The sequence below is a fragment of the Enhydra lutris genome, unplaced genomic scaffold (genome assembly GCF_002288905.1).
Source record: "Enhydra lutris kenyoni isolate GAN:26980312 unplaced genomic scaffold, ASM228890v2 scaffoldscaffold56, whole genome shotgun sequence".
Lineage (NCBI taxonomy): Eukaryota > Metazoa > Chordata > Mammalia > Carnivora > Mustelidae > Enhydra > Enhydra lutris.
The window spans coordinates 1,478,034-1,488,980 of record NW_019154140.1 but is presented as its reverse complement, the minus strand read 5'-3'; the positions used below and the strand labels follow the sequence as shown (position 1 = coordinate 1,488,980).

At 39.4% G+C, this 10,947-nt stretch overlaps 1 protein-coding gene across 5 annotated transcripts in view; it reads left to right on the top strand.

Moving 5' to 3' along the window:
• The first annotated feature begins 1,148 nt into the window (after positions 1–1,148).
• The window catches only part of LOC111157956 (YY1 associated factor 2), a 74,563-nt gene continuing 64,764 nt past the window's right edge, over positions 1,149–10,947 (top strand). The window contains exons 1-3 of one of the 5 annotated variants that reach the window (XR_002641325.1): positions 1,153–1,221; positions 1,651–1,776; positions 3,536–3,914. Coding sequence is in view for 3 of the 5 variants with exons in the window: in XM_022519714.1 (XP_022375422.1) it covers positions 1,196–1,221; positions 1,651–1,776 (152 nt within the window). In the remaining 2 variants the exon portion in view is untranslated. Of the gene's footprint in view, positions 1,222–1,650; positions 1,777–2,980; positions 3,915–10,947 lie in introns of those variants that run through there. The other 4 variants (XM_022519714.1, XM_022519712.1, XM_022519713.1 and 1 more) reach the window with 4 other exon arrangements.

The following is a 10,947-nucleotide window of genomic DNA, read 5'->3' as shown; positions in this document are numbered from 1 at the left end:
TACATGAGTTCCATCTGCTCTGTTTGCCAGGAGGCAGCTTTTCTGATGGGGAGTCGGATAGGGAGGTGGGGATAAAGTGGGATCCTTGATTGCCAAGCTATGGTGTCTGAGAGCCTTAGCAAGATACCGGATCAGAGTAGCAGACTGATGTTGTCAGTATTTTGTTTTTAATCTGGTTGTAGATTACCGAATGGATTGGGGGTGGGGGTGGGTGGAGCTTCTGGGACCTGTTAGAAAGTTATTGCCAGAGTCTAGTATGAGATGAGGCATCTGGTACATTGAGGTAATAAGACTTGGGAGACAGGTGTTCTTTTCTTAGTCAACAGATAGCATTCAGAGAATATGTAAACTCGTTATTTAAAAAAAGGGGGGCTTATGAGTTTTTTTTTTTTTTTAAGCAGCTACTATAGAGTACTTTGCGGGGGGGGGGGGAAAAAGAGTGCATTTGGAATTAAAACCAAGGTTAAATTCCTGGCTTTGCCATCTTCTAGTTATATAATGCAGAAGTTACCTAACCTCTTGAGTCTCGGTTTCGTTTCCTCTAAATTAAGGGCGACAATACATTCTCGGTAGGGATTTGCGTATAAAATCAGTATTTTAAGGCACCTAGCAATGGCGCTCAATATTGGTTCCCGCCTTCCCCAAGGTATCCCTCGGGCTGAGTCTGCGGAGCCAAGGACCCCCGACCCCCGAGGTCGGGAAAGCGGTTCTACCTGGAGACCGCGGCCGGGCACTCCTCCTCAGCCCGGCCGACCTCCGATCGCCGGCCCCACCTGGGAGCACTTCCCGCGGGATGACTGAGCATCCCCCGCCAGAGGGGCTCGGGAGCGGATGCCACTCCCGCCAGCCCGGGAGGCGGTGGGAAAGCGCGGAGAGCCGGGCGGAGAGGCTGCAGCTGCCACCCCCACACCGCCCGCCCGCGAACTCGCCGCGGGTGCTGGGCCGCGCTGGCCGCGTTTGAAGTCTCCGGCGCCGCCGCTGGTTGGCCGGCGCGGGTCACGTGCGCCCAGACAGGAGTTTCCCCGACAGCTGGAGGCTGCGTGGGATCCGGCGGCGGCTCCCGAGCTCGGCGGTGCGGCCTTCCCCGCCCCCTCCTCCCTCCTCCCCCGCCCGCTTCCGCCCGGCTTATTATCCTCCTTATTGACAAACAGAGCGGCCGCGGCGGCGACTCTCGGCGTGCGTTTGTAGCCAAGCCATGGGAGACAAGAAGAGCCCGACCAGGTAACAGCGCCCGGGCCCCCGGGCCCGGACTGTACAGGCGGCGGGGCCCTCGCGCCGAGCTTCGGGCGGCCGTCTCGCTTGCCGCCGGGGCAGCGGGGCCAGAACGGGGGCGGCGCCGGCGCCGCTGCTGCGCTAGCGCTGCCGCGTGAGGAGCCGGCGCCGGCCGCCCCACAATGGAGCCGCGATGGCGGCGGCCGGAGAGGTAGCCCCGGGTGTCAGAGCGGCGGCGACTGCGGCCGCGCCCGTGCCCTCCCCCTTCCCGAAGACTTCCCTCCCACTCCGAGCCGGAGCGCGGTGCGCCGGGGGCCCGCGGGGCGGGGGTCGCGGAATTGGGGCGGGGGGCGGGGCGGGGGCGGCCGCAGGGCCCGGGCGCCGGGCGCGGCCTGCTGGTGACCCCGCGCCGCGTCGTGTCCGGGTTGTGTCCTGCAGGCCGAAGCGGCAGCCGAAGCCGTCCTCGGATGAGGGTTACTGGGACTGTAGCGTCTGCACCTTCCGGAACAGCGCCGAGGCCTTCAAGTGCATGATGTGCGATGTGCGGAAGGGCACCTCCACCCGGTGAGTCCCGGGCCTGCCCCGCGCGCCGTCGGCCGCCCGGGTCGCAGCGCAGAGGACGCCCCTGCGGCTGCCGCCCCCTCGCGTGACACTCGCAGACCCGGCGGGAGGAGGCGAGACCGAGGTGGTGGCCGCGATAGGAACTGGGTCGGATTGATCGCGACCCGAGCGATGGTTTGCGGTGAGGGGTCATTGGAGAGGCCGTAACGTTATTTGCTGCCAAGAGAGAATAAATTATTTAAGAGAGGCATTAGCTACTGCGATTTAATTCGTACTGCTGGGTGTAATGCCCCCCCCCCCCCCATTCCGGGTATAATAATGTGGGCTGCATTGTTGTGTTAGTGTGTAGGAATCAAAGAAAAACCATGAAATCCTCTGTGGAAGCAGAAGATGTAATTTAATTTCGTTCTTCAAAAAAAAAAAAGTATTTGATTATAGAATATACAATAGGTTCAGCTTCCTTTTTTTAAATATAGACGTCTGGAAGGGTCAGATCAGGATTTTGGTTAGTATTTTTATTCTTATTTTCTAAGATTTTATAAATAGTTGTAGGTGAGCCCAGTCACAGGGACACATTTTCACTGAAAGTATCTGAATATTTTTAGTTTGATTAAATGGCAATCTATTAGACTATACAAATGAGATGAAATGATCTCTGCCTATTTTCAGTATTTTATTGTAGGCTTACATTATAATAGCTCAGTCTTTTTTAAAAGCCACTTAAGTGAATTAAGTGGATAAAGAAAATCATACAGGAAATTCAAAGTCTGATATTCATGATCTGCCAACACTTGGTTACAGAGTTCCTTTGCCTTTATAGGAAAGTAGCCTTTAATTTGTTATAATCATGTGATTTATAGCCCAATATATATTTTTTTGGGGGGGGAGTTTAAGTTTTATTTTTAAAATTTATTCAGTTTATCTAAAACAAAAACAAACCAGTTCATCCATTTCTGTCCTCCCACCTCCAATCTGATATGAAACTCATATGTATAGCCTAATATTTAGATACAATGTATTTTCATATTAGAAAGTCTATTAGGAACTATGCTCTCACAAGAGTGTACCTATACTGATGTGATATACTGTTGCTTTTAAAAAAGGGCTACTCAGTATTGACATCAGATTTATATATTCTGTAGAAGTTAGATTTCTAGAAATGAGCTATCCAGATTTTTAAACACCATTTACAACAATTTATTAAATTTTTAAAATGTAGAGACAAGTGATTGGCAATAATTTAAATTTTAAGATTTGTTTAGTTAAACTAGCTGCTTTTGACATACCTTTTTGTGGACCATAATATGCTTTTTTTACATTAATTTTTGTTTACATTGGATAAAATGTATTGAGCATTTTTCATGATATCCTTTAAGAAGCAGACTTTAAGACATCTTCTAAATCCAAGGGAATATAATAGACCATTCTAAAAAGAAGGAAAAGCACTTATTTGCTGAAGTGAATGTGGCAACTATTTTTGGACCCGTGATTTAAGTGTTTTGAAAAGTGGAGTATATCTTTATATAAGGTTGGATTTGGTTGAGATTATGTTTGTATATCTCTGTTAGTACTTTGTACTTCTTAAAACACTCCCAACAATTTTTAGAAAATGGTTTTTGGAGGCAGGAACTTTAAAGTGGAGACAATTATTACAGTCTTAATCTCTGGTACGATGTTGTTGCTTTTTGTTGTTCCCTCTCTATTTTCTTGTAGCCATTAGAAAAAATACTGAAACTAGAAGAGCCTATATGTTTATTTGCAGGGACAGCAAGGAAGGGGGGAAGCTGTTGTCCTACTCCACAGCCAGTCTTGGGGTTAGAGGAACCCTAAGAAATAGAGTAGGTGGTGGCAGCTCAGAAGAGAAGAAACAGGCTGAATACCTGGCACCTGGAAGAAGAAGGAATAGAGTGCACAGGGGAGTTGGCCCAGGACAGAGAAGTGGGCCTAGTTTAAAAGAGGCTTGAGGCCCACATGGGGGCCCCTGATATTTTTTTACCAGTACATCTGAGCTCTTGTAGATCCAATTTTTAGTGGTGGAAACATTACTTGAGGAGGACTCAGAGAAGCATTGTCATTTGGATTGAAACTGAAGAGGCTCTGGGCAACTCACCAGAAGTCTAAGGGACACTCTGTTCCTAAAAGTAAGTGTTCTACAGTACGACCCTCTCAGCTTCTTCCTTCTTCTCTCTGAATTGTCTCTTCTCTTTTGATTTTTGGCCCTAAGTTAAACCTAAGAGCTCTAATTTCTGTGTTATCTGTTATTTTCCTGCCACTGTTTCTGCAATTCAGAGTGGAATCCATGTTTGGATAGAATATTGGAACAAGGCATTGTTAATAGGACAGATATTGACTTCACCACAAAATATTTCCCTCTCTGGTAACGTTAGAGAAACAGGATTGCAGAACACTAGTGAGAAGCAAAAGTTTCAGGAGCTGGAAGAAATAATTCTATACAACTGACACGTTAATTAGCAGTTAGGGTAATTTCATGTGTAAGGTTTGTGATTCTCAAAGCAGGGCCTGGATAGCGGCAGAGCAGGAGATGTAGTTTGCTAATGACTTGTTTGCGTGACTGACCTAAGGGACTTGAATTGCTTGGGTCACACTGACCTTTGAACTGATTTTGTCTGGAAGTCACCAAATGTGAGGCCAAGTCTCAGCCATTCCAGACATTTGAAAAGTCTTTTCTTTTTAAATCTCCAGAGAAGAAGGAGCCCATGATTTCCTTCCAAAGTCTTTACTGACAATTTTGTCTTTAAGGAATATCGAGTTCAAATCCTTTGTATTCCAACAGAAGGACCCCCCACCTTTTTTTTTGGCTATATCCTTGGTAGGTCACAATTTTCTGCAGAATAATTATGCAATGAAATGAGGTCATATTCATAGTAGCATTTTAAAATGAAACATGATTTAAGTAGCTTCAGTTCCTAAATTGATCAGTTATATTCTTTAAATTAATGCCATTTCTATGATTAAATTTTAGTTTGTGCTTGCTGGCCTTAAGTAGTTTAAATTTGATTAATCTCTTTTTTTATCCAGAATGTAAATAACTAGATCAAGTACCTGAAGTTTTCTACTTTGTGTTCTTTTGAGAGAAGCAAAGATAAATGTCATACTGACAGGAAACATTTAAAAAAGAAAAAGCTATGGTGACAAATTACTATCAAAGGTACTATACAGTGTCCTTCATCTTTTTATCTCGAGTTTTTATATAGAAAGAAATGTCTCACATATAAACCTCAGAAATGTTAGGAAATTAAGAACCATTCTAAATCATCAAAGAAAATTTACTATAGTGTGAATAAGGGTGGTACAATCAATGTATAATGATTGAGTTAAAATGGTATCTTAACTGCCACTTCTTATAGGAATGGAAATTACAGGTGCCAGATATTTAAAAATGAGAATGATGAAGCAATTTTTTTTTATTTTGAAATGTGAGCTCAATGAGAACATATAAAACACCTAGTCTATAGTGGACTTTTCAGGTGTAATTCAAAGTATAACAGGTAATGTTTATTTTCTCCAGTTAAGTTGCAACAGTTCCCTTAGGTTTTTTAGAGATGTTGTTTTAGAGAACAATGAAAAAGATGTCACATGGAAGAAAGAGCACTAGTTGTACTAGATGTCTGGCCACCTGTGTTCTTAACCATTTCAACCACTTCAATGTTCAGCAGTTTTCACTAAACATCTTAGTTTATATAAGGGTTGAGCTAGGTATTGGACATACAATGGTGAGCAAATAGATGTTTCTTTGTTTCCTTTGTAAAATTTTATGATTTTTTTGTCAAATCAGAAATACCTTGAATAGTATCAAATACCATACATGCAGTAGTATTAGTAAATCTTTATGTATATGTCAAAGAGGTTGAGATTTTCTCATTTTAAAAAAGTAGTATTGGGACACCTGGGTGGCTCAGTTGGCTGGGCATCTGCCTTTTGCTCAGGTCGTGATCCCAGGGTCCTGGGATTGAGCCCCACATCAGGCTGCCTGCTCAGTAGGGAGCCTGCTGTGTGCGGGTGCGCACAAGAATAAATAAAATCTTTAAAAAATATGTTAAAAATTTTTTAAAATCGTGTTTGTAACTGAACACAGTAATATTTAGGATCTGACTGTTGATAAAAGGTACCTTATTTCAGCTTCTGTAAAATGGAAGTAAATTGTTTAACATTTACATTTTGAAGAAATCTTAAAAAGAAACCCAACTATCTGATAAAAAATCTTTCCAGTATTATTGTTATCATAGTTGCTTTTTGTCTTCTAATTTGAGGTTTGCTGCAGATTCTCCTACTCTTGATGTAGGAATGGGAGAAAAAAATTGAGGGCCATCTAGGTCAGTTTGTTTTTCAGAAATGCAGAGTTCCCCAATCTCCCTTATCTGTCTGAGGAGACTTTCCAGCTACTACACAGCTGTTGTTGTTTAGAGATTCTTTATTCTAGGTGCTTGGTTGGTTGGTTTTCCTCTTTATATCTTGGGTTAGAGTAATCACAGGAGTTGATTTTTTTTTTTTTAAGATTTTATTACTTTATTTGACAGAGAGAGACACGGTGAGAGAGGGAACAAAAGCAGAGGGAATGGAAGAGGGAGAAGCAGGCTTCCAGCTGAGCAGGGAGCCAGATGTGGGGCTTGATCCCAGGATCCTGAGATCATGACCTGATCCGAAGGCAGCCGCTTAACGACTGACCCATCCAGGCGCCCAGGAATTCATTATTTACAGAGAAATTCCTAAAGTGATTAGCGGTTGGATTAATGGTTTTCAAAAAGTGTGATCTGAGGAACCCTGGGGATCCCTGAGACCCATTTAAGGGAATCTGTAAGGTCTAAACTGTTTTCATAATCATATTAAAATGTTACTAGCCTTTTTTTGTGTGTGTCGACACTGCAGTGGTGGTACAAAGGCAAGGGTGGGTAAAACTGCTGGGCCCTTAGCATGAATGAAAGCAGTGGTAACAAATCGCTATCTATATTTATCATTATCTTCACCACTATGCATGTGAAGTAAAAATAACGCTAGTTTCACTTAAGAATGTATTCTGTTGATGAAGCAGTAAAAGTTACTAATTTTAGGAAGTTTCATGTCTTTTTAAATATTGTTTGATGAACTGGGAAGTTACAAGTAAAGTACTTCTGTTGCATACCAGAATATAGTGGTTGATTCAAGGGGAAGCATTTGTGTAGTTGTTTGAGCTGCAAGCAGAATTAGCTGCTTTTTTCATAGAACATCATTTTTACTTGAAAGAATGCCTAGCAAACTATGGCTATTCAGACTCGGGTACATAGCCCATATTTTCCTGAAAATGAACATAGTGAGTCTGTCATGTCGAGGAAAACAATTGGTAGTATTTGTTTCCAATGATAAAAATTGAGCTTTCAAGTGAAAACTAGAGTTTTTGAAAATGTGTAACTGTGATAGTTCCTAGTATTTTAAAGATGAAATAGGTGGTGATATCAATGAACGTAATATCTGATATTTTATCATGAAATTTGTTGATATTTGGAAGATTTGCATAACTCAGTGAACCAATATTTTCTAATAATGTATGATGTTACAAAACCACGCGTAGATAATCCATTTAAAGTACAAAATAAACGAATAGACTTTAAGGGACTACCATGAAAAGTTTGTTGTTGTGGTTTCACATGTCACATTGCAATTAACCTTTGAGAAATAACTACTTGTGTGTTTTCAGAAAAAGGCTATTAAAATACTCCTCCCTATTCAACTACCTACTTGTAGGAGTCCACATTTCCTTCATATTCTTGAACTGAACCAACCTACTACAACAAATTGAATGCAGAAGTAGATATGACATTCCAGATGTCTTCTGTTAAGCCAGATATTAGAGGTTTGCAAAAGTATGCGAGTACTACTCTTCACACAGAATTACTTTTGTTTTGGAAAATACAGGTTTTTAAAATAAAAATATTTATATTAAAATGTGCTTTTTATTTTTTAATAAACTAATATATATTAAAATTTTAGTTGTTTTTATTTCTAATATAATAATTTATTCTTGCTAGATAAGACTTACATAAACAAAAGCTCTTTTAACTTTGAGAGTGTACAGAGAGCCTGAGACCGAAGTTTATGAACTGCTGGTGTAGGGCTTGCTAGCTTAGGTTTCTACAATCCAACAGATTTTTTTCAGCAGAGATTCTTTTCCTTTCATTTATCCTTTGTTGAGTGAGGTCTCCCTGATAACCTAGTGACCTACTTGTTAAACTCATTGGCCTAGCTCACTCTTCTTTCCATGTCACCTCCATAGTATTTGATGTTGGTAGCCTTTTTTTTTTTTTAATTGAAATTCTCCCTTTTTGATGTCTCTAACACAACTTATTCCTAGTTTTCCTTGTATATCTCTGAAATCAATTTCTACACGCTGAAAGCTGGCTTCTTCTCTATATACTTTACTTTGTACGTGGCATAAACTTTCTGGAATCTAAGCCAGAAACTATCATTGTCTCAACTTTGATTCTAACTTATCATCTCCCATGTCCTGTCTTTGGATTGTCTCTCATATCTGTCCTTTTTCTAGTTTATGTTGCTGTAGTTTAGAAGCCTATGTCATTTCTCTCATGAATTACGATAAATTGGTCTCTTCTCCATGATGCTGCTAACATTATCTTCAGTATGTTTTTTGAAACTATGTGACTATGCAGGCCCCTTTATTTAAAAAAAAAAAAAAAAAAAAAATTGAGAGAGATCTCTCCAGTGAATAAAGATCTCTTCATTGACTAAAGGTTGAGATCCTGAGTGTGGTATTCAAAGCTATATTATTTATCTCTGAACTGCCTTCGTACCTTTGTTTCCTGCTGCAAATCCCAAGGAATCTAATGCTGCATCAGCACTGAAGTGTTTTCATCAAATGGCCCATCTTAAATCCTTTTGGGTTACAGCCTCCCCACCCCAACTGTTTTATTGATTCAGTCTATGTAAATGTATATGTAATTATTCCTAGAGAATCACCATGTTGTAGTAGTATCATCTAGATGTTTATCTGCCTTTCTGGGCAGTCTTACCCTCTTTGGTATCCCCAGAAGCTAGAAAAGTAGTTGGAATATTATAGGCACTTAAACTTTTTCAGCCAACGTTCCTTTAAATTTTACTCTTGCTATTTGACACCTAGCATTGCTTTTCCAATAACTTTTTTTTAAAGTTTATTTATTTATTTTGAGTAATCTCTATACCCAGCGTGGGGCTTGAACTCAGGACCCTGGGATCAAGAGTCATACCTTCTTCTGACTGAGCCACGCAGATACCCCTCAATAACTTTTAGGACTATGTAAATGTTATCAGACTATTTTGTTTATAATTTGTAGGTATATATTTTAGCATTACTTTTTAAAAATATTTCACAATTTTGTCTCATATTTTGTTGCTATTATTTGATTCAAAGCAAGTGTTTACAGTAGACTAGTAACTGAGATGAGTGGCCCTGAATCTTCATATCTTTTGTCTTTAAACATGGAAATAGTATTTTTATAACATAGTAATATTATAACACAATATGTGGTTATTTTGAAGAATTAACGTAAAGAAATATTGCATCTCTTTTATGTACTTTGTTACTATATTTGTTCTTGTCATATACTTAAAAAACATGTATATGTGCAAGTAAAAAAATTTGCATCTCAATTCTGAAACATTTTTAACTTTACCATTTTTAATTTAACATATAACAGTATATTAATTTCATATTTCAAGGATGATATGTGCATGAATACCTTAGCATTTTTATGGTATAACTTTAGAAAGTTGCTTATTATTCTTATCTCACAATATTTATATAGGTCTCGTTCAGATTTTTTAAATTTGCGTAGCATGGCTAAAAATGGGAAGTATTTCTTGACTGAAGTAAACTACTGAAGTCATGAAAGAGTACACTATATTATGAAATATATTTTATTCCTTGACTAAATTTTAGATTTTCTGCTGGGTGATTTTAAAAGTTACATAGTTGATATTGAGGGCTTGTCCAAAACTAGAATATGCCAAACATAGATTTGTGATATTTGAGATCATTTAATTGAAAAATAGTTTAGAATTCAGATTTTGCATTTGTTTGAACTTACAGTTTAAAGTTAACAAATTAAATTTAGTTATAATTAAAATGGAACTAATTTTTACTTTATGTGATTGAGATAATCTTTTACCTATGAACTTGTTACTTTTAAAGATGAATCAATTATATAAATTAGCAGACACCTATACAACTGTAGAAATTAGGCAGACAATAAATAAATAATGGAATTTTCCCTCATCTTGTGCTTCTTTACTATTTCCAGTTGTCCAGAGTCAGACTAACAGGATTACTTGCTGATATTTTTTTTACAGTTCTGTTACTGTATTGCCTACCGAGGTAACTGCTTATTCTTCAAAATGTAGTTCATGTCTGTTCTCTTTGATCCAACTGAAACATGCCTTCCTTTGTCTGTTGTGCATACCTCTGATTGTGATCTTCATCAAGCTTTAGCATTTCTTTATAAATTTAGGCTTGATTTTTGTCTTTCTCATGAAGCTGAATATTCTAAGAGGATGAATTATCCAGAGAGAGGAGGGTGGCTCTTTGGTTAAAGTTGTGAGAGTAGCCATGTTCTCATTTTAGAATCTGAATAGTCCCTCAGTTTGTGATGCTTATCGTCCTATCACTTAGCATATTAGAGTTGTGCTACATGTATGCATTTACTCTCTTGATGAGTTTAAGGGAACTATGAGCTTTTCGTTACCTTTTTCAAAGATACTTGACAAAGTACCTGGGAAATAATAGGTGTTCAGGAAAATTTTATTGAAAGGAGTATACATACTAGAAAGGAAAGATTGTGATTTTTTAAAATATATAAGCTTTGAAGAAGTAATTCTGATACAGGTTGTGTAAGTCATTTGGAAAAGAACTCTCATGTATACATGTGTGAATTATCAGAAGTAAATGGTCATGAACAAAATTCTAGAATTCTGCCTATGCCTCATGAAAACATACCATATGCCAGGAATTATGCCAGGACTGTAGAATCGTGGATGAGACCCAGTTCCATACTCAGAGAGTTTGAATTCTAGGAAAGATAAATGGTATTTGCTAATGAGTAAAAAGAAGAAGGAATTTAGAATTAATTTTCCAACATAGTCCTCATTTTTGGAGAAGTCCTGTGCTCAAGTTAAGAAGGAAATCAGTTA